This window comes from Nematolebias whitei, chromosome 5 (genome assembly GCF_014905685.2).
Source record: "Nematolebias whitei isolate Nwh7 chromosome 5, NemWhi1, whole genome shotgun sequence".
NCBI classification, from domain to species: domain Eukaryota; kingdom Metazoa; phylum Chordata; class Actinopteri; order Cyprinodontiformes; family Rivulidae; genus Nematolebias; species Nematolebias whitei.
Window position 1 is genome coordinate 5,136,877 of NC_056502.1, and position 24,036 is coordinate 5,160,912.

Below are 24,036 nucleotides of genomic sequence, written 5' to 3' on the forward strand. Positions count from 1 at the left end.
GTATAAATATTCAAACCCATTTTGGCGGCTCTTGGAGTTGAATTCGCAGCGTTGGCATCATCCGTCCATCTTTGAAGCAGCCACCATGAAAGGCACGAAGCACAAAGCCCAACAGAAGCAGAAATGCCAGAGAAGGGATGAACCGAGCTCTGTTCAGAGCGGCTGAAGATTAAAGCCCGATAGCAGAATACCAGTCCAGTACAGTTGCACACACCCGCTCCCACAGGACCCCAACACCACCTTTACCGCCAGGCCTGCTGGAGCTCTAACAGTCGGAGCCGAACAATGGGCTCTTCTTGAGTCCAGCACAGATTTATGGTCCTGTTGGAGGGTCCATTGATCTGACAGTGGGTGATAATTAACCAGCAACAAGCCCAGTCTTTATGGGGCAGGTCGTTTGTCTGTTTGGGGTGTGGAATGACTCTATTAATCTTTCTCCAGGGAGGTGAGCTGTGAAAATAACACTTCATATGAGATAATCCACTGCTCAATATCCAGCACTGGATTTTCATTTGAGCCTTTTGGTGAGTGATGACATGAGACACGAGCAGGAAGAGGAAACGCTGCTGACGGAGAACCTTTTAGCCTCGGGATGATTTGTTTAGCACATACTAACGACGTGAAGTGAAGAACGTGGGACATGTTGACGCTTCGGTGACGGAGCACTTTCTGTCAAATCAAAGTTTCTGCAGGGCTCCAAACTGCAACCGTTTAGTCGAGTGTTGTTTCTTTGAGATGCTCAAAGTAACTGTTTTAAACTCTGCGCTGGCCACGCGTGACTGGAGGAGTGCAGAGTTACTGAACACGATGGGAGTGAATGGGAACATTAATCTTCACCCTCGTCACTTTCAGAGCCCAAAGATCTAACTGAACAGTTTCATTAACTCAACAAAAGATGAACGCATTAATAGTTTTCATGTTCTAATTTACTTATTCATCCAACCTTTATTCGTGCAGGTTAGTCTCATTGAGACACGAGGACTCGTTTACAAGAGAGACCTGATTTAAATGAATCTAAATTATTTCAAGTGCCTGTGATGTCATTTTTTTTTTTAAATAAGTATGAATGAATGCATTTCTGTAAAGACGACGTTAACGTTTTGCACAAAAGTTCACACTGAGCTGAACAGTTGTTGAGCTATTGTCATGCGCAGTAACAGGAAGTGATGTCAGAAGGCCTGCATGAGGTCCGAGCGGTGCTGCAGTGGCTGACAACACAGACTGTAGAAGAATCTGATGTTTCCTTGGACCACGATGAGAGAGAAACAAAGAGAAGTCTATTGTTTCAGTAAGCAAAGGCTAGGAAGTTCCCCTTTGATGTCACTTCCTGTTTCACTTTGGCCGCACCAAGTTAAAAAAAGCTGTCGGCTATGTGACAAAATGAGTCAAATCGTGCAAATTTTCTTAAATATTCAAACGTTTTCTTCCACTTTTTGCAATGGAAGCCTCAACAAAAATATCAAATTTAATACCGGTTATTATTTTTAAGACTATATTAGTGTTTGTCTGCTGTTCAAAGCCTTTTAAAGTAACGCGTGTGTGTGCAGAGGTTTTCTACGACGTATTGATCTTTACAGGGCAGCTGATACACAACAGGTTATTTTTAAAATGTATTTCTGGTCTTTATGGGTTTTCATTTAAATACAATATAGTAGCAGCTGCTGCAACCTCTTTTTCCTGCATGGTTCAAGATGCGCAGGCTTGGTTGGTTGCTTTTTAATATATATATATATATATATATTAGAGTGGTAAATATTGGCAAGTTAAAACGATAATCCAGCAGGGAACTGTTTGCTTTGACTCCTGCTGTGAGTGTAGGTGCTGAACTGATTGTGTAACTTTTTTAACACGTTGTTAAAAGAGGGAGAGTTGGTGCAGCAGCAGAAAATGCCCAGGATTTAATATTTATTATAGAGATGTGAAAGGATTTACTTTTCCTTCTGTTTGAATCAGGTTTAGCAGGAGCTGTGTTTTCCTGCTGTGTACTGGGCTTGTAATCCTGTTTTTGTGTACTGCACAGTAACAAATATATTTCCAGTAGACCTCACTTCAACACGATCTGGAGCTTCTGTTTCTCTGCAGTTTTCCTCTTTTGGCTTTTCCTTTCACTGCATGAATAAATTAGATGTCAGAGCTCCTCTCCTTTTTATAGCTAATATCTCAGGTGTGCGTTCGAAGAGTAGTGTTTGTGTTTCTGCATGTCTGCTGATAACACACTTTGAAGAAAGACCAATTTAGAAAAGGTTCTTTGTTCCTGCATTCGTCTTGAGGCAAAGTTTAGGAAGTCGTGCTTCATGTGAGGAAACCACAAACAAACACTAAAGTTAACTTGTATTTACTCGTTCATTCTTTTTACTAATGGACGCAAACAATCCTCTTTTACAGGATCGTTTAAAATGTAAAACAGAAATAAAGGAAGGAAAAATGAAGCACAATCTCTTTTCTTCTGGGATTTTTGAACAATCAAAGTTCTTAACAGGTTTCAAATTCAAGTGAATACTACCACAAATAAAAAACAGACATTTAACATTTATATACATATATAAATGCATACATATTAATTACAATACTTGGTTAGTATTAACTTAATTAGTTAATACATATTTAACGAGCCCACCTTTAGCTGCAGGAACTTGAAGTCATTGTTTCATTCTTCATGTCGTCAGACTGGGACATGATGGAGGTTTCTGAAGGTCCCACCACAGCATTGTGATAGACTGAGGTTCTGGACTCTGACTGGACCGTTGCTTCATCTTGTTTTTCAGCCATTCTGGTGTAGATTAGCTGCTGCGTTTTGGATCGTTGTTCTGCTGGGCCCAGTTTGGTTGGACAGATGGACGAACGTTTAACTCCAGAATCCTTTGGTCTACAGAGGAGCTCATGGTCAACAGAAGCCCAAATCATCAGCCCTCCACCACCGTGCTGACAGCTGGGAGGAGATATTTGTGCTGACATGATGTTTGGTTGTCTCCAAACATTCTGGGTTAACATCCATACTTTGGTCTCATCTGTCAAGAGGACATTGTTCCAGAAGTCCTGCGGTTCCTTCAGATGAAGCTTTACAAACCTGAGTCGTGCTGCCATGCTCCGTTTGAGAAGAGGCTTTCTCCTGGCAGCTGTTCCTAAACATCCGTTCAGTCTTTGCCCAAGTGTCCTGATGACTACAGATCCAGGCTGGAGGTCCCGTTTTCTCCTCTGGAGCTCATGGGGGCCAGGTCCTCCTGCAGGTAACTTCAGGAACAGAGCGTTAAAGCTGCTCGCATGGCCAGTGGACCGTTTGTCAGTGAGGTAGATTATCTCTTGTTAAAGTGAAGGATGGTGGTGGTGGTGGTGGTGGTGGTGTCTCTCTCTTGCAAACAGCAATGAGCTTAGTGATGAGACTTGCTGATCTTCTCAAACGGATCTGGCTCAGAACTGGTGGACCCATAGTTCTCTCTGACAAATAACATTTGAGGATTATTTGAGTCGCACAGTATTACTTTTTAACTTAAAGCTTTTAGTTTATTTTCAAGTAAAACTATACGTTTTGTTGTATTAAAGCAATAACGAGTTCATAAAGTAACTGCTATAATGCTCTATTCCTTCAACTATTAATTTTTTGCTGCAATTGCACGTCTGCATTACTCGTTACATCAGTGAGCCACTATTTGATTTTAGCAAACTGTAATCCGTTTTTGCTCTTGAGAGTTTGGGAACCTCACGGATCTTTTGAATCCGACGCCTTTTTATAAAGTTTGAAGTGAGGACAAAGTTTGAAATAATTATTTTTACCTTTTATACAACCAGGTTTAGTGGAACCAGTTGTCGTAATGAAGGTAATTTCTTCATTTGTAGCGGTGCATGGTGTTGGAGCTGAAGGTGTTTTGGTGATAACCTGGTGCTGGTTACTCCTTTTCAGAATGAGGGTTTTGGTTTTTGCCTTTGAGTTATTGTTGTCTCAGGTTTTGATTTGGAGCTTTAAAATTCTGTGTTTCTTTCGGCTGCTCTGCTTCTTTAGGATTCGCCACAACGAGCAAAATTGCACAAAAGATTTGTCAGCTGGATGACACAACCTGAGCTCGAACCCACAGCCTTAGGGATGTGAGACCACAGCACTGACCACCAAGCTACCGCGGCCCCTTTAGAGAAGATCATAACCATTTAAATTAAGTTGTGATCAGGTTGTGACCGTGTTTTCATTCTTGGACTTTTTTTAATTGTATACCCACCTCTTGTACAGCCAGGAATGTAACATTAACTTTAGCATTTATCAGAATGTGTTGTTGTTTATTAAGTATTATTTATTATTATTATTAATGCATGCTTTGGCTCACCACCTGGCAAGAATCAGATTTTTTTTCATGTACCGACACATGAAACACAAATTGTTGCATTAAAAGACTTGATAAACTCAAAAATTGAGATGAAACATAAAATTATCATCTTCTGACAGATGTTCATTTACCGTATTTTCCGCCGTACACGTCGCACCGCCCTGTAAGTTGCATCAGTCTAATAAAGTGGAAAAAAACATAAATACGTTGCTTCGCTGTATAAGTTGCATCTATTAATGCGTCACCGCCGACAACCAGGAACTGTGGGCCGATGTGCCAAAAATCGATCGGCTGCCAAATTCATTCAACCTTTATTTATTTAGATGGTGGCCGCAGGAGCGTGCACGGGAGGGCTTGAACAAGAATTTAACAAAATTAACACTTAAAAACAATTTGTTTGCTCGACATTATAACAGTCTCAGTTGAACTTTTACTTAATAAATGCACTTCAGTGGTCACATGAGCTGCATTTCACCGGGGCGGTGCAGAGAAATTAAGTTTATTTGACGGTTGCTCCCGGCGAGCTGGATGAAGGTGCAAGTCTATGGCAAGCCGATTGTGTCGTTAATAGCCACTTTTAACTATTACATGACACAACGGCATGCCATACTGCTCGAGTGCCATCTACCGTCTGAACATGGAAGTGTTCATTATTTTCAGTCAGAATGAACGACAACGGTCATATCTCAGCCAAAAATTGGTTTATTGGGGGGGGGGGGGGGTCATCGCAGGGCATGCAAATTATGCAAAACAAAAACCTCGACTTATAGGGCGAAATGTACGGTAAGTTTGAGGAGAGAAAGGTGTGTTTTGCAGAAATGAGCAGAGTTTCTGCAGCAGTCTGGGTCCAGGAGCAAAGAGAAGCCACAAGGAATGGAAACTGCAGTAAAGCTTTGGCCTCCATCCCTCAGGATGAGAGCAGGGTAAAGACGGGGAGGGACGGGGTGGGGGTGGGGGCCAGCCTGTGTCTGACCACTGTTTAGGTCTGTGCATTATCTCAGACGCTTTCTTTAGCTTTACTGTGGTGAAAGGCTCCAGCTGATGACACGCATGTTTTCCAGTTATTTAGTGGGTCTGTCGATCTTTTCCTGTGGACCTGCGCTTTTTAAACTCTCGGCAGCCGAGTGCCGTTAGCTCTTCCTTTTTCTGTGCTGCCATGTTAGCTTGACCGCCCTCAGAGAACCGATTGAGTCCAGCGGACTTGAACAACTAGACGAGGAAAGAGAAGAATAGATTTTCATCTGCTTAAAGGAGAATGAGGAATTCAGCTGTGGGTTTTCAGTGGGTGTTGACGTAGAGACTGAAAGAAAGAATGGACATCTTAAAGCCTAATGTGGGGGGATACAATAAAGTCAAACTCTCCTGCCTTGTAATAAAACTGGTTTTATTCGAGTGGATTTTGGATCCAGTTGATTTTCTGCCTTCTAATGAGCTCAGTAACAAACTGAAAGCACATTTTGGATTCAGGACATCTTTTAAAACATGACCAGGAGCTCCATGTTTAGCAGGAAATATTAGGATTTATGTTTTACTCTAATACTAAACATGTTTTTTCATTCATTTGACCTTTATTTCTACAAGTTAATCCCATTGAGCCTCAGGGACTTGTTTACAAGAGAGACCTGAATTTGAACAGAGAGTGACGACAACAATGGACGATCATAAAAAGCATACGAATTGAAAAGAACAAATAAAAGAAAATGGTGTGTGTATATATAAAACAAGAAACAAACAGCCAGGTTGTAAAGTGATGTAGAAAACTAACAACAGGAACATGTCTGCATTGGTTTTTGTCAGGAACAGATGTTTGAAGCCACTTGGAGGTCAAGGTCAAGAGCTTCAGATCTTTTTACAAGATATTCCAGGAAACAGGAGCGGAGTAGGAGAAGGCCCTTTTGTCTAGTTCAGTCCTCACTGAGGGAACACTGCAGGTAATGATGTCCTGAGAGCGCACGCTGTAGCTGCACTCACGCAGAGACATGTAGGAGGAGATGTATGAAGGCAGCAGACCAAGAAGTGATTTAAAGATGAAAATGTACCAGTGGGAGAGTCTGTGAAGTTAATGATGTCCAGTTAACCAGTGAATACTGGGTGCAGTGGTGGGTACGGTAGTTACAGCCAGTTATGAATCTTAGTGCACCGTGATAGACAGCATCCAACATCTGCAGCATCCAACATCTGCAGGTTCTTGTAGGAGCGTTCATGTAAATGATGTCGCTGTAATCAATGGAGGGAAGGGACGGCGGCTGCGGCTGAGTGGTTAGAGCAGTCGTCCTCCAATGCAAGAGTTGGGGGTTTGAATCCACCAGCAGTCACATGCCGACGTGTCCCTGGGCAAGACACTGAACCCCTCATTTCCTCTGTGTCCCATCGGTGTCCGAATGTGATCTATAGCTCTGATTATTCTTTGTAGAGATCTAGTATAGAGCTGTATGAATGGGTAAATGAGGCACAGATGGTGTTGTAAAGCACTTTGAGTGACTTGATCAGATAGAAAGATGATGTATACAGTCCATTTATCATTTTTGAAGAGCTCACAAAATCTGAATCTATAAAGATTATTTAAAGTAAAAAACTAGAATGTGTGGGTTGTTGAGGAACCATTCACTCACTTAAAATAATAAAATCAAAACACGCAGCTCTCCGTAAGTGTGATTTTAAACCTTCTGATGGAGCAATGCCACTCTTTGTTCAGCGTGCACGTGCACGTGCGTGCGTGTGAGCTTTTAGTGTCGGGTTTTCATGAGAAGGCTCCTGTCTCAGAATTCACCATGCTGCAGAAGTGTCAGCGTAATATTGCCGGCTGAATGGATTCATTATTGTTCTCGTGTGGTTTCTGACTCAAAGATCTTCTTGTTTTCTGTGATAAAACCTGCACCTTAACAGAAACAGTCATTTAATTGTTTTCATTGTGGGCCGAGCACAGCCAGAACCGCTGAGGTCCATGTTTGAGCCTCTAAATTGCAGTTTTCTTGGATGTCGGCTCCGAGTTCTTTCTCTTTCTGTTCTCTTTTAAAAGCTTGTTTGCCACCTGTATAATCATGCGGACCTCTCACATCGCAGCCCTCCACTTATTATGGGATTTCAAGCCGATAAACATAGATTACCGTCACAAGTGGGGGTTAGTAGCAAAGTTAAGTGAAAACATATGTGCCAGTAAGCTCACATGCTGATTATAGAAACCCTTTGTTGGACTCTGTGGATCTGTGAGACTGTGTGACTTTCAGAGTGAAAACCAAAACATGGAAACTCTAAAACACGGAGGGCTGTGCTTCTTTGACTTTTTGTGAAGGAGCCACCGAGACGAGTCGGGCTTTGATGAATGTAACAGAGCCAGGATTTCAATGTCATCAGGACCAAAGGTGACACGAGGCCGTCTCCCGAGTCTGTTTACTGAAGCAGGATCTCATCTGGCTGTGACTTTTCCAGACTGTTTCATGACTCGGAAGTGCAAGAAAACCATTTTTCAAATGCAGACTCACTGAATTCTGAGCGCAGCAGCAGTTTTGTGTGGCTGGTTTGTAAAAATCATGCTTTACTTCCTTGGCCACGGCTTGCAGCACTGTATTCTAGGCTGCGCACATTATTTTGTTGCACACCTCCTCTCACGCCGTACTCTGCATACTACTCTCATTTAGGATTTATTCCACTGGAATACACTTAAAAAAAAAAAAGAAGATGGCAGTTTTTAAATAATTATTTATCCTCGATTCATCAGGTCGTGATCTACAGCTTTCACTGGAGCGGTTCGCAGCCGAGTGCGACGCAGCCGGGATGAGGATCAGTTCCTCCAAATCCGAGGCCATGGTCTTGAGCCGGAAAAGGGTAGAGTGCCCTCTCTGGGTCGGGGAGGAGGTCCTGCCCCAAGTGGAGGAGATTAAGTATCTTGGGGTCTTGTTCACAAATGAGGGGAAAATGGAGCGAGAGATCGATGGGTGGATAGGTGCTGCGGGCGCTGTACCGGTCTGTCGTGGTGAAGAGAGAGCTGAGTCAAAAAACGAAGCTCTCAATTTACCGATCGATCTACGTTCCCACCCTCATCTATGGTCACGAGCTTTGGGTTGTGACCGAAAGAACGAGATCTCAGATACAAGTGGCTGAAATGGGTTCTCTCCACAGGGTGTCTGGGCTCTCCCTTAGAGATAGGGTGAGAAGCTCGATCATCTGGGAGAGACTCAGAGTAGAGCCGCTGCTTCTCCACGTCGAGAGGAGCCAGTTGAGGTGGTTTGGGCATCTGGTTAGGATACCTCCTGGACGTCTCCCTGGTGAGGTGTTCCGGACACGTCCCACCGGGAGGAGACCCAGAGGAAGACCCAGGACACGCTGGAGGGACTATGTTTCTCGGCTGATCTGGGAACGCCTCGGGATTCCCCTGGAGGAGCTGGACCAAGTGGCTGGGGAGAGGGAAGTCTGGGCCTCCCTACTTAGGCTGCTACCCCCGCGACACCACCCCGGATAAGAGGAAGAAAATGGATGATGGATGGATGGATATTTATCCTGGATGTGGTTTTTATACCTGAACGTTCAGAAGGTTTCTGTTGGTGGGGAGCTCCTGTGCAGATGTCAGTCCCTGCTCTGGTGCTGCACAGTTTAGAGAAACTAAACTGCAAAGAGTCCAAGACGTCTGGGACAACTCTCCAACTTTCTTCAGGGTCTTTTGATCAAACAGGGGGGAAAATTATGCTTCGTTTTCTACGTTGTCTATAGAAGGGGTGTCCAGTCCTGAAGCTCGAGGGCCACTGTCCTGCATGTTTTACTTGTTTCCCTGCTCCAACACACCTGATTCAATGGTTGAATTACCTCCATGTTCTGCAGAAACCTGTTGATCACCCATTAATTTAAAACAGGTGTGTTGGAGCAGAGAAACCTAAAACATGCAGGAGGATGACCATCACGACCAGGACTGGACACCCCTCATCCATATTATGGATCTGGTTAAATTAGTATTCCATGTAATCTATGTTTGATATACAATCATTTTTTTATTCAGTCATTCTTTTAACTGTTAAAGATGTTTTTAAACTTGTACATTTAGACAGGGCCATTCTGGTCATTTGTCCATCATCCTGTTCTTCATGCATTGCTGACTTTTGAATGAAACGTTCTTTTCAGTGATTAAACTCACTTAATGTCGTCTGTTTTTCCTTTTAAAGGAGAGGATGCTGAGCCAGAGAAGCACCAACGCACGGAGTCGAGATGAGTTTGGGCTTCACTGTCTCCCAGGTAAGAACAAAACGTCTGAACTCGCAGTTTGACTTTTAAAATGCAACGAGACGCCACTGAACGACTCGACTTTACTGCACTCCTCAGATACTGTAGTCCCTCGTTTATCGCGGTGGATCTGCACCCTGAAGCCCCGTGATAAGTTCAAAACCGCGAAGTAGGGATAGAAGTACAAGTAGTAGTTTATTTTAGTACTTATATATATACATATATATTAAAGCATTTCAAACTCTTCCCACACTCTTGCAATATTCTAAACAATGTTTCTAACCTCTAAACGCTCTAAGAGAGTACAGAGTGTCGTGGTTTCAGCTCTCTGCCTCGCTGCTGTCAGCCACCTGCAAGTTCTTGGCCACGCCCACTTCTCTGCTCTGCGTGGAGAACAGCTGATCAGCTGCAGCAGGAAGTTTATCCTGCAGTGTGGGCTGCACAAAGGTGCAGCAGGTGCTAAATTAAAAAAAATATATTTATTTTAAATAAAAACTCCATGCTGATCGTGCGGCTCATCCATCAATCAGCCGTTTGTGTGTCATGTCCAATCTTATTTTGAAAAACCGCGATAGAGCGAACCGTGAAGTAACGAGGGACTACTATACTCCTAAAATGACTCGTTTCTTGAATTCATTTAGCAGCTAAACTAATTTAGAACCGATAAAATAAATTGCATTTTTAACAACAGTGATCCAGTTAAAGCTGAAGGAAAAGAATGGGTTTATTTAGCAGAGTTTAATGAATCCGTTAGCATGTTTAGTGTAACGTTGAGCTCCGACGTATGAAATAAAAAGCTACCAGGCTTGCTCCAGAGAGTCCCGACCTCTGAAATCCCTCGCTCCTAACCCAGGGCTTCATTAGTGGAGAGCGCTGCTCCTCACAGAAGTTTGTGTTGCATTGAGACTTTATCTCCGCACACATTTATCTGCAACAGCTCTAAACCTAAACGTGTCTCTGTTATCGGCAAGTCTCACAGCTTTACTCCTATTTTCATTCTTTTATAGTTCTTATTTGTTTTCCAACAGCGTGCTTTCTTCAAATACTTAATTATTTATGTTCTTGACAGCACATGTAAAATGTATTTCTAGATTTTAAGACTTCGTTGTGGAATGCTGCCTATTGTTTTTTTATGTGCTGCTGACTTTCAATCTTAAAGTAATAAAAATCTCACTTTAGTCTTTGGTGCTTTCCACTCTTCATCTTCATTCCAGCTAAATTAGAAACACAGTTGTCCATAAAAACCTGTTTAATGTGAAGCAGACGAGATCAGATGTGTTTGGGCAGAAATGTTTAGCTTTAATTCACTTTTCCTTCACTCTGAGCTCTAAATTAAACCGTCTGTGAGCTCAAGTTACGACGAGTCTTCCATAAATAGACGAACGGTTTCAGGTTTCAGACGGATGAATCGTCTGTTCAGACGCAGTGTTGAGACATTTTGTGGGAACAAGTTCACGTTCAGGCGCAGACGAACTAAGTGAAAAGGCTCGTCAGGACTCACTTGCTCCTGATGTCCCCTCCTCCTCAGGTTCACCCCCGCACCAAACACTTTTTCTTCCATGGAGCAACGTTTTATTCTGAAGTGATGCTAAATCTTTAGCTTCAAAGTGTCTGGAGCGTGTTTTCTGTCAGATGTTGGTTAGAAACAAACGTTTGCAGAAGCTGTTTTGTCCCGTCAGCAGTTAACGGACTCGTTGCATGGACGGTGTTCTCATGTGACGCCGGAACACAGAAGCTCAGAAACGGAGCCGGCCTGCAGGAGGGCAAACGGGTCAGCACAGCTGCGCCAGTTCCAGGTAGATCATGTACCGTTTCAAAGCTGCGAGGGGAGGAGGGGGCTACCGTCCGTCCTCACACAAAGCTCGAGGCCGGGACCCCCTTCAGAGCTACACCACAGCCCTTTTCTCCGAGTCTAACGTTACCGAGGACCTGAATGGCTGCCAGTCAGCTTCACGACTGGGATGGATGGTTGAGGAGCTGCAGCTTTCATATTTGGACACTCGGGTTTCATGTGAATTCTCTTTTCGTTTATTAATTTGTTCATTTTGGTTTGACGTAAAGAGGAATGCCGTTCTCTTGTTGGCCCTGCTGATCTTTGTATTCCATAAGGCCGATGATTGAAGAAGTGCAGAAACATCTGTTTGGCTGCTGTTGAAATGTTTTATTCAAGTTTTTATGAGCAATTTGTTCTGTCCTCCGCACTGACGCTGCCGTTTCTCACTGATTAGGATGTTTCTCTGCTGATTCAACGTTCACGCTGCTTTTTCTCTTTATTGGCATCTTTTTGACTCCTCCTACAAACTTTGTGACGCTTTAATCATTCGTATATCAAAACGTTTAACTCCTTTATGAAATTAAGGAAATCTGTGCTATGACTTTTTACAACTGTTTAACTGAATTTATAAAAGATTTTCTCATTTATTTACAATGGAAAGGATCTCATAAACATTGATCTTTGAAAGCATAATTCAGCTTGTGCTAATTCTGTTACTGCCAGGACTATTACAAATTATACTTCAAAACAAATGCATTTATTTTGGTCTTCTCACTCGGTGTCTCTCTCACGTTTATAAAAATCAAACTGTGTTCAGTACTGGGAAAGAACGGCCTTTAACTTGTAATGTCTCGTACGTTCAACACTGTAGAAACATCAAAATCTACGTAACGCCGTCAGTCTTCGGATCAAAAATTCTTAAGATCAAATGTATTTTTCACGCAGCGTGCGTTTGTTTGCTGCGTTTCTGTCTGCGTGTCTTTATCTTGGCCATCGGGGAGTGACGAGCGCAGTTTGTGGTTACCATAATGACCATAATAAGCCACTGGCAGCAGTTTTAACATTTATTTTTACCTTGTTTTTTTACACTTTCTACAGAGTTTTTACATTGAAAAAACACAATTGTATTATTTTAAAGGTGTGCCTCTCACATTTTTCTTGAGCAGATTCTTCATCTCCTTACATCCGACTTTAAACTTGATGTGTTCTATAAATTATTCATGTTCATATCGGTGCATTTGTGTAAATAACTGTAATTGGAGTGTTTGGATCTAATGTGTTTCAAGGCTTAAGAAGTGTTTTTTAATAACTGTTTTTAAAAGTTCTTCAAACTGTAATTGCTTTGCGTTTTACTATAAATCGCTGTTTGATTCATGAGTTTGCTTCATGGAATTAAAATGTATATAATTTTGCCTGTAATGAGGATTATTCACTGCAGCTGCTGCCAGAAGTTACAACGTACAGTAGTCCCTCGCTACTTTGTGGGTCTTTGTTCACGGACTCGCTCTATCGTGGTTTTTCAAAGTAGGATTGGACATGACACACGATGGCTGGTTGATGGATGAGCCGCACGATTGGCATGGATTTTTTTTATTTTAAATAAATAAATTTAAATTTAAATTTAAATTGCATCTTGCTGGGGGCCGAGATGGGGTAGAGGCAAGGCAGCTGACTCGGGACCCGAAAAGCCCCAGGTTCGATCCCCAATCATTGCACATCTCATGGTGTCTCTGCGCAGGACACCCTATCCCCCATTGCTCCCTGGGCACCTTCAATAGCTGCCCACTGCTCCACCTGATTGTATCCCAGGTGGAATGCAGAGAGCCAATTTCATTATAACACATTATTATTATTATTGTTATTATTTAAATGATTTAGCACCTGTGTGCAGCCCACAGTTGTGGGAGAATCTTCCTCCTGCAGCTGATCAGCTGTTCCTACTTCGTGGTTTTTCACTTGTCGCGAGGCTTCAGTGTACGGATCCCCCGCGATAAGCGAGGGACTGCTGCATTTTAGTTTTTGTTCTAAAAACCTAATAATAACGTGGGACTTCCTTCTGTAATAATATAAACTGACAAGATGCTGATGGTTTGATGTTCAGACTGTAGAAAACAAATATCAAAAGATATATTAAAGCTGTTGCCAGTGTCTCATTAAAATCGCCATGGTAACCACAATCTGTCACTCCCTGGCACAGTCTGAATACAACAGCCCGCCATAAATACACACCGGAGTTGCGTTCGTTTGTTTTTTCAATGCCACGTAAGGGAATTTATCAACATTTATGTTATCATGCGTGTTTTTGGTCAGTCAAAGGAGCCGGAGTACCCTGAGAAAATCACAAGTGCACAAGCAGAACATGCAAACTCCACCCAGAAAGGCTAGGAAGCAAACCTGCAACCTTTGAGGCGACAGAGCAAACCACTGCGCTGCCGTGCCACCAGTGGAAGGAGATGTAAATCAAGAATAGCTGAAATAACAGGCGAACAGTAAAAAGGCAGTCAGTCTCTGTTCATCGTTTTAATGTCAGTTGTTTGGTTTTGTGCTTTTTAATTTTTGCGTGACTGTGGCAACAGGTGCAGCAGGGTGGAATATTTTCTCTGCAGGAGGAACATCACAAACTTTACTGGGTTAAAGGACAATATAAACGCTGACGATGCATGTGCAGTACAAAAGTCTTGACGTGACCACGGGACTTCAGGCTGCTGTTGTCTTCCTCAAATCTTTTCTCCTGCAGGAAAGTTTTCGGTTCTGTTTCTCTGGAGAGACGTTAAACCACAGACTGCGCTGTGACAGCCAAGCGCTCCCTCTGCTCGCCGTCCTGAAGCTTTGTGTTGAAACGAGTCGTGGATTTGCTCTGGAACTTTTCCTGTGCTCTTTGAAAAACTGCATTTTAATGACCGTTCATCCTGGAGGGGTTAAACGGTGATCAGTGAACCACGGCGTGTCCTCAGCAGCGTAAAGAGGGCTTCGTGTGTAAAACGGGTCATTTCCTGTTTGTGCTTCTTCTCGACGCATTCGTTAGGCTAAGAGCCAGGAGAGGAGAAGGGCTGTCATTTCCAACATGAGCACCTTCCCTGTTCCTTTTACGAAAGCAGTTTTGTGCTTCTAGTTGTTTTTGTCTTTAAGTGAAGTAGAAACATTTGCTTGCTCACGTGTCTGACCGAAGGCTCCTCCCCCTGTTGTGGACAAAAAGCCCATTTTCTCCACATTTACCCAATTCTTGACTCTGTTGCCATGGAGACGCAGGGACTTGCTGGCCGAGGATCTGTATTCCTGCGGGAGACTTGTAAATGTGCTGGCTCACTGCTCCGTTGTCTGAAATAGTTACAGTGTTTTCTCCTTTAAGTGTTTTACTCACATCTGTGTCACAAACATTAAAATCTCACGAAGCTGGCTCTTAAATCGGATAAGTCACTCGGGTGTACAGAGTTTCTGTTGGTGTACTGTCAGTAACCTTGTACCTTTTATTGTTCTTTGCTCCTTCCTGCTCATCTGACTGAGAACTCGTAACAATTCAAGGACATGGTTTTGTTTTTTTTGTATAGGATGTTGTCACACCCACTCCCAGTCTCTTTTTAAAGTTGTTTATCTCTCTGTACACTTCCTGTTGCGTATCCTCCACACACTCAGCCATCACTTGCACAAAGAAGTTGTCAAACGCCGTCATCCCCAGCAGTGTGTCGGACTTTAACTGGTCAACATGTCTCCTGTGTGTCTTCACTAGGTGAGTGCGTACTTCAGAGGACGGTCATGGTGAGGAAGAAGCTGACGGCTAGAGAAGGCCGAGGCTGGCTCTCTGGTACCCTCTTCTGTACCCACTTTAGAGTCGCGTTCGTACCACAGGACGGTCCAAAACCTGATGTGAGTCCTTCAGCTGAACTGACCTCCTTGTGTTATATTACAGTTTAACCGTGTTGGTATTGAGTGCATTATAGATGGCCGTTTGAAGCCAATAAATAAGAGATGAAATGCAGAGGCAGTGAGAGCACTTTCATTTAACAGTTTCCTCTGGAATTAAGAGCACATAAAAGACCGCTCCAGATAATCAAACGCTCCCTGATCCATCACCAGGAAGTGTTGAAAGTAGAAGGTGTGAATTTAAAACTGTTTAATGGGCTGATGCTGCCCATCAGTCTGAGGTGAGTTAAATGTTATTTTACAAAGAGAGAGATTATTTACACGTAGGAAAATTCCAGTACAGTTTCCACCTTCCCGGGAGTGGACGTCCCAACAGATTCACCCCATTATCAGACTGTGCAGTGCTCAGAGAAATGGGAAAGAACACGAAGAACTTAATCTTGGTGTTCTTTGAGCAGACGAGACCAACATGGCGTTGTTGGACCATAATGCACGGCAGCACTTAAAGAGTCAAAGTTCCTTTATTTGTCATACGCATGTGGTACATGTGGTGGAACGAAACTGTGTACACAGGGTCCCAGTTACATCCAACAATAAAATGTATAAGAAAAACAGTAATAAGATCTAAGATATGAACTAAGAAAAATGTTAAACTACAAACGCACTAAGCGCTAATAGCATAAAAACAATGCGCTGAACAGCAGCACGAACATGAGCCTGTGTGAGCAGATGGGTACGGATGAAATATGAAATAAATCAGCAGCATGAGATCAGCAGCACATAATCAAGTGTCGAGCACGTTGGTGGGGAGGTGATACCCTGGGGCTCGTTTTGCTGCCACGGGACCTGAGCACCTTCCAGTCACTGAGTTGATCAGAACCTCCTGCAGATCCAAGGATTCTTGTCAAAGATGAGGTTCCAGAAGTTCATAAAGACAGCCCAGAAGATCGTCCGCTGCCCCCTCCTCCCCTGGAAGAACGACAGATTTCCTGCTGTCTCAAGAAAGACCTGATTATTATAAAGCACGCTGCACATGCAGGCGACACAGAGTAGTCGAAACAAGAACAAATGGATTGAACGGCAGTAGACACGCCTAATGAAGCTAAACCCACCGTGCAGTGGAGTGCACGACTGTGTGTGATCTGATTTCCACATTCTTATAGGTTTTTGTGTTTTATTATCTTTAACAGTTCGTGTTAAGTTCAAGTTAGGCCGATGCTTGAGTGAGTATTTTATATTTAGGCTGCACTTCAACTTTGCATTAATCAATAAATCAGAATATGAGAAGTTATTCGTCTAAGATTTTATTCTTTTATTGAAAAGCCTAAAAACAAGTGGTTTAAATTGATGTCCTGATGCATAAAATCAAAATAAATCATATTTTATCATTTCTTTTTCCAATTACTAAAAGTTTTATTTTTTACATTTTGACGTACCTTTTTAACGCGTGTGTTTTAGGAACGTTTGAAACTACTCTTAACGTTTTTTTCTGTGTTGATTGTAAATGCAGGACGATGCAGATCCAGTTCTTCTTGGAGAACATGATGTCGCGTTGGCGTCGATAGAGAAGGTTGTCGCTGGTGAGGAAAACGTCGTGCGCACCTTGTGACGCACTTTTCTTTTTCATACATACATTTTTGAATTGTTTTAATTTGCTGCTCTGAAACAATCGTGTAGCTACGCATCAAACAAAGAGAGTTCTTGTTGTATCACTTTTATTTAAACATTCTCGAGACTGATATTTGATTTTCTTTGTTTACGTTGATTTTTGAAGCCCACGACACGATGCAGTTTTAAACTACGTCATTTAGTCTCTAATCTTTAAAGAGTTGTGCAGATTGTTAACAACTTTGTCCAGCTCGGCTCATGGTGGGTTTGTTTGATGTTTAACTGGTACTTTCTCCCACCTTGTGTTTCAGTTGGTCCCAACAGGACCAAGCTGGTGACCCCAAACTCCTCCCTGAAGTTCACGCCGGAGGAGCTGGTGCTTTACTGTCGGGACATGCGAGTCATGTGCTTCCTGTTTGACCGCCTGACCCCCGACGCTCAGGTCATCGAGGTGTGTTCGTGCTCTGAGTTAAAGGAATACAGACGAACCATTTTAATCTTTTTATGGTTGATCTCTGTGACTGATGTGCTTTGGTTTTAGGTTTTGAAAGCCACAGCTTCTTTCAGAGTGTGTTGTGAGTCGGGTTCAAGGCTCTGATTACTTATCACTCTGTACATCAGTCCTTTCAGAGCCGTAAGACATCGGCACCAAGAAGCTGATCTGTGCCACAGACCACTGATCTGAAGCTGCAGGGCGTCCCAGATGAAAGTTGATGACCTTTTGTCATGTTGATGGGCTCACTGTGGTTTCCCTCCTCAGATAACCTACACCATCGCCAAGACCTACCAGCCTCTCAAACTGGGATCCGTTTTATCTTTCCAGAACGCTGCCCTTGGGAGTGTAGGTGAGCGGTTTAATGTGTACAGCCACTCAGCGCCTTTCTGGAACGTATGCACGTCTTATTATTCTGTCAATCTGACTGTCAATTTATTCTTATTTGGCTTCCCAAGGACACGTAAAGCAGTCGTGCAGTTCAGTGCTGGGATAAACTTTAGCAATGACACAGAACGACTTTGATTCTGTGAGTCTTGGGCTTATTTAACAAATCTAAATCTGATTTATGAAACAAATTGTCCACTCGGATCAGAAATACAAATCTTTTGTTTTGGAAGAACCTTTAAAAAAAGTGTTTCAGCGTCTTCTCACTTCAGTTTTTACTCGGTCCGGAGACAGAATGCACAAAAATCTGTGACCACGTTTAGTCATCTCTCTGACTTCCTCTGTCGTCGGTGCCATCTGTAAAACCATCTGAGTGTAAAGCTGGCGCTCTTAAAGTTCATGTGAATGTGAAACTGGAAACATCGCGGGTTCTGTGCAGACCCCAACATCACATGAAGCTCACGTCTTCAAGTTGCCAGGACTGGAAATGATCTGAGTGACGACGCAGTGAAAATACTGGCTTTGAAACCAAAACCATATGGGAGGAAATCTGCCGCGGTTTGGATTTGAGGCCTTCGAAGGATGCGAGAGGCTCTTTTTGACAGTGATTTAGGAGCAGAGTTTACAGAACCTCCCAAATGTGTAATTAAGCAATCAAATCTTTTTTAATCAAGCTGTTCGGTTAAAACCAGGCCTCACAGTTCTAAACACGCCGCTGGCTGCTCACTTATGGAAACATGAGCCTGTTCGTACAATACATCGAGCTATGGTAAAGCTACGCTAGGCCGAACACTCTGTGGAAGACTGTCAGCTCTTGGATTAATAATGTAACCCCCCCACCACCCCCACCCCCCATGCACAAGTATACCAATGTCCTAAAGTTCAACTCTGTTATAAAGGGTCAAGTGTCGTCAGTACTTGGTCTTGAATCCAAAACATCACAAAAAGAAATTAAATAAGATGTGATGCTGATGGTCAACATGTAGACCTGTTCAGACCTCTGTCTTCAGTAATCTGATTACAAGTGGGCCACTCCGACTGCGTCCACACCTGGGAGTTTGGACATGTGCAGAGGAGGGATAGTGTGCATGTTGGACAAAGGATGTGGAATATGGAGCTGGGAAAGAGGCAGAGTACATAGAAGGTTCATGGATGTAGTGAGAGGCTAAGATGAGTGACAGGTGTGATCTCCACAGATGATCCGCTGTGGAGACTCCTGAAGAAAGACAAAAGCTTCAGCCTTCCTCCCACCGAACAATCTGAAACCCAGAATTAGATCTTTGAATTGTTTTGTCCCATCAGCGATGACGTAAAACCGAAACATCAAGCCCTCACATTGTGGAACGTTGGCGTGAATACTTGCATTTGCAGACGTTCGTCACAGCAACCTCATGTTGGATCGGATCTTTTCAAAATGTCACACGTGTTGAAACATAGTTCGGACAAGATGCAAACCTCAGTGTGTCTGAATCCTTTTCCCTCCTCCAGAAATGAAGCAGTTTCTAAGCAACCGCCGCCGAGACGCCCACATGAACTGGTTTGAGTCGGCCTCAGACTGGGAGCGGGAGCTGGAGCGGTGCGGAGCCACGGGCTGGAGGGTCAGCTCCGTCAACGACCGCTTCGAAATGTCGACCAGGTAACGACCAGGCCACTGCATTATGTAATGTGGAACAAAAGAGAATTCAGAGGCTGGATCCACAGGAAACCCTGGAAAGGATCCGGTTTCTGATGCACATTTTCATAAAGATGAAACGAGGCAGCTCTGACGAGCTCGTGGATGAATATGGGAACCACTTAGCGTGCTCAATACGTTTGTTCTGTATTGATGCATTTCATGTAAACTAATGCATTCATCTTCCTGGCAGCCATGTCTCCACTGGTTAGGTTCTGCCAGTAAAAGTGACCCTGTTCTCTGGTTCCCGACAGTCTGTCAAGATTCATGTTGGTTCCACAGAAGGTTCTGGACACAGAACTGAAGAAGAGCTTTGCCCACTTCAATGAAGGCCGGATTCCTGTGAGTTTCAGTACAGAGAGAGAAATGATTAAATTTAATTTACAGCGTCATTTCGCTCAGATCAATCCATGGACACTTGATTATTTTAGTTTCATTAAAAAAAAAAATCACCTTTTGTACAAAACCCATCAGGTTTTCATTACAATGATGGATTTTTAAACACAGTCTCAGTAGGAACCATCCTAAACTATATAAGATGCATCCAAACATAATGTCGTTTGTCCCCAGTGTTCATGTATTTGCATTTGCACGCACAAAATAAACCAGTTTTAGTGCGAACCCATTTCCAGTTTAGGCTGTATTTTACAACAGGAATGTTTTTGTAGCTTTTCATTAACATTCTTTCCAGATAAATTACAAAAGAAGAGCAAATCCAGTTTGTAGTTTAGGAGCAGTTTGTCATGGTAAACGGTGTAATTAAAGTCGGTGTTGTTTTGCAGCGCTGGTGCTGGAGGCATCCCAGAGGCAGTGATTTACTGCGAATGGCCAGTTTCCAGAACAACATCTACCACGAGAAAGACGACGTCAGGTCTGTGGACTTCCAACATCTTCACGCAGTTCGCTTCATCTGCGTCGGGAAACTAGAGATTTTTCTGGAGCGTAACGTCCAGTTTATTCTGGAGAGCAGAGTTTCCAGATTTAATGTTTATAAGATCTTTGTTTTTTACGTCTTCTGCCTGAAACACTTCAGCCTTTGTCTTTTTAAAGACGCCTCGCTGTGACCGGTGAAACGGCTCATCCAAGGTGGTTGGAACTAGATATTATTAGAGTATGCATAAGTGGCGTTTCCTTCCTTTGATCTTGAAGCATCTGAACGTGTTGGCCTCAAGTCTGAATGAGCATCCTGCTCATGTTTTCTGTTAATTCCTAACCTGTCTGCTCCTGGGAGCCACCGTCTCACAAGTATGCAATTAAAAAGTGAATCGATGATTCCGTCACTGGGCTGATTACTGACTGTTTGATCATCTTCATCTGGAAAGCAAAGGCAATAATGCGTTTCCCCGTGTCTGTCTGTTAGCAAAACATCTCTCGAACCACTGGATGGATTTTTAATGCCCCGTTCAGAAAATAATCAGTGGATGTGCCTCTACAGCTCGTTAACTTTGGAGTCATGCAGCTTCAAGATGGCTGCGATGGTTCATCAGCATTAGACAAAACAAAAACGGCTATATTGATGAATTTACAGATGTTGAGCTAAAATTTGGTGTGGTAGTAGCTGAGAGTTGATCAGATCCTTCGAGGGTTGCTTGGCCTTAAATACTTTTAAAGCAGTGGTTTGAGACACACGTGCACGACGAGTAACACGAAGCAATTTGACAGGTTGGTGTGTTCAGGAAGTGAAACTCTCACTGCTGACGGGACAAACCCATAAATATGATCAAAAACTCGTTTATTAAAGCCTGAGCTTCTTCTTTTTTTTGTTTGTTTGTTTATACTTGCCGTTTCTTGAATCTTTGTCGTTTCTCTCCGTCCTCGGCTGCTCAACGTCATCTGATGCAGGTTTACTCCTTACTATCGGTCAGTCAGGAGCTCCTCGCTGTAGCTGAGACGTAACTGGTCGCGCTGTAAGCAGTTTGTTTTTATCTCTCTGATAAAACCGCAACAGGAAACGAGAAGCACAAGCCGTGAACTGTGAACTCCTTCTTCTTCTTCTTGTTCCATCCAATACACAGATGTATTATTATTATTATTATCATCATCATTATTATTATTATTATTATTATCATTATTATTATTATTATTATTATTACAGTAGAATGTCCGTCCGTAAACCTCCTCTTGTCCAGACCATAACTTCTGATCTGCTGAAGATGATTTAACGAAACTTGAAACACATTTGTTTCACGCCAGCTTCTAGGTCAAGGTCACAAATCAAGGTCAAAGATGAAACCAGGTCCGGACCATTGCTATAGATTGCTGTATAAAAGTTAGTCAACGTGGGTGTAATGTGTCTTTTGTGGTACTCTTGTTTTTTTTTTTAAATAAAAAAATCAAAGTTTGCCAGATTCCATTCGACAGCCGTGGTTTAGAAAAGTTTCCGAACATCTTCTTGTTTTAATCCGTTCTGATTTGAGACAATTAACTTTTTTTATATTTCGTGAAGTGTGATTTATGGAAACCTCCAAGTTGAAGTGACTAGAAAATAAGAGGTTGTAGCCGTGCGTTGACAACAGGATGTGCTGCTCTGCAGGAACCTGGAGACGGTTCTGTTTGGGTGTCAGTCGTCCCTGTGCGTGGTGGTGGAGCTGGGCGAAGAGCTGCCGTCGCCGGCAGACGTCCAGCTGGCTCACAGCCGCCTGCGGGCCCTTTGTCTCGGAGGTGGGCTTCAAACACAAACACGTCCACACCTGAACAAATGCAAATAACTCTCTGCATTCACGTCTATAATGATCTTAGACCTGGATCACGACACCCGTGTAAAACCACGTTTGTTTCTTGTTGGGTTTAATCGCGTTGCAAACCTCGAGGCGTGTAATACACGTTCATAAATTGTGTTTATTTGTGAGTTTTATCCAGTAGAAGAAAAACAAAACTATTTCCTTTATTAGGCGATTGTTGCGATTCTTATCAAATGTGCCATAAAGTGAAAATAAGCTGAATAAGCATTCTTCAAGAGAGGTAATTGCACATCACAGTGGAATTCTAGTTACTGGGAGGATAACAAAACTGAGGAGAAACTTTCTTCTTGTTTTTGTTTCGGAGTTTCAAAATTAAAGTTGGAATGTTGAGAGTAAAGTCAAAATAAAAGACTAGAACTAAAGACAGAAAGAGTTGTTTGATTTGTTTGGGTTGTGTCCTCAACACACCTGTTATGAACACGCCTGAAGTGGACAAAGACATGAAGTTGTTTGGGGTTTTCCTGCAGGCCGAGACAGACGCTGCTGGTTTTGTCCTGTAAGCACAGACTGGTTTAGTAAAAACCAACTGAAGTGCTGATCCGTCCTTTATTCCTTGGCACAAACACACTGTAAAGGTCACTGATTATCTCCGTTCACACATTTGTCAGCTTTTTGTTTTGTCTTCTGCACAGCTCGCAGCTCTGTCCCGTATAAAACGCTCTCGCTGTCGGGCACTGCTTTCAGGTTTCAAATCTATATTTTAGATATTTACAAACTAAGTGAGGAGAAGTTTAGATATGATCTATTCACTGAACGTGTACATTTATACTCTTCAAAATCTCGCTGCACCGCACCTTCCTGTTTTTTTATTTTTGGCCGCTGTGCAGCAGAGTTGGGCTGATTTGTGCATACGTTGGTTTCGTGCAGTTTTAATAGTGTCTGAGCTGATCCGACTCGTTTCTCCTGCTTCGGCTCGTAGATATCTCCACTTCTGTGTCCATGCCTGATGACAAATGGTTATCTACTCTGGAAAGCACCCACTGGCTCGACTACGTCAGGTAAAGTCTCTGGCCGTCTCATCTTGCGCTGAATATCATCTCACTAAATGTGTTCTGGCTCAAGACACCTCGTGACTTTTTATTGTGGCGCACCGCACGTTATCTGACACGTGTGGTGTCAAACTGTTGTCAGATAAAATAAAATCAAGGAGCTGTGATCTGGATACTAAACGCTGCTGCCAGAGTTTCAACTGGAGTTAGTGGGAGAGATGTATCTCCAGTTTTAGCTTCTCTTCACTGGCTCCCTGTCAAGTCCAGAATAGAATTCAAAATCCCACTTCTAACCTTCAAAGCTCTCAACAACCTGGCTCCATCTTGTATTACAGATCTTATTATTCCATATTTTCCTCACCGAGCACTTTGCTGTCAGGCTACAGGTTTACTTGCGGTTCCTAGAGTTTCCAAAAGCAGAATGAGAGGAAGATCTTTCAGTCATCAGGTTCCTCTTTTGTGGAACCAACTTCCTGTTTCTGTCCGTGAGACTGACACATTGTCTGCTTTTAAGATTAGGTTTAAATCTTTCCTTTTTGATAAATCCTATAGTTACGATTAGCTTGGATTTCCTTTAGCTATCCCTTAGTTATGCTGCTAACTGGGGGGGACCGAGACACGTCTATGTTATGTGCTGTTTTGTACTGAAAGTTTTAGAGCTGGGGGGGCAGGTATGGGAGACGGTACAGTTTGAGGGAATCGGAGCACTGCCTTTAGCTTTTTAGCAAGCACGTCTGTATTGTGCACCGCTAGCTTAGCGCTACATCAGTGCCGGCAGTGGGGGGGGGGGTCAGTTTGGTTTGGTAGGAGGGTGGGGCGCTCTGCTTGTATAATGGTAGGGCAAACATTGTAACATGTTTTGTCTTTCCTCTTATAAAAGGAACCTGTCGTTCTGTGTCTGTTTCTACTTCCTGTCCTCTCAAACCCAGCCGCTCGTCCCGAGCCTGGTTCTGGAGGTTTCTCAAACCCAGCCGCTCGTCCTGAGCC

The 24,036-nt window shown here is 43.0% G+C and overlaps 1 protein-coding gene across 1 annotated transcript in view; it reads left to right on the forward strand.

Moving 5' to 3' along the window:
• Positions 1 to 24,036, forward strand: part of mtmr11 (myotubularin related protein 11) — a 35,058-nt gene that overhangs the window by 3,422 nt on the left and 7,600 nt on the right. The window contains exons 2-11 of the mRNA XM_037676719.1: positions 9,467 to 9,536; positions 15,026 to 15,162; positions 16,670 to 16,739; positions 17,079 to 17,218; positions 17,528 to 17,612; positions 19,136 to 19,283; positions 19,574 to 19,661; positions 20,102 to 20,190; positions 21,853 to 21,980; positions 22,980 to 23,058. Of these exons, the coding sequence (XP_037532647.1) occupies positions 9,467 to 9,536; positions 15,026 to 15,162; positions 16,670 to 16,739; positions 17,079 to 17,218; positions 17,528 to 17,612; positions 19,136 to 19,283; positions 19,574 to 19,661; positions 20,102 to 20,190; positions 21,853 to 21,980; positions 22,980 to 23,058 (1,034 nt within the window). The remainder of the gene's footprint in view (positions 1 to 9,466; positions 9,537 to 15,025; positions 15,163 to 16,669; positions 16,740 to 17,078; positions 17,219 to 17,527; positions 17,613 to 19,135; positions 19,284 to 19,573; positions 19,662 to 20,101; positions 20,191 to 21,852; positions 21,981 to 22,979; positions 23,059 to 24,036) is intronic.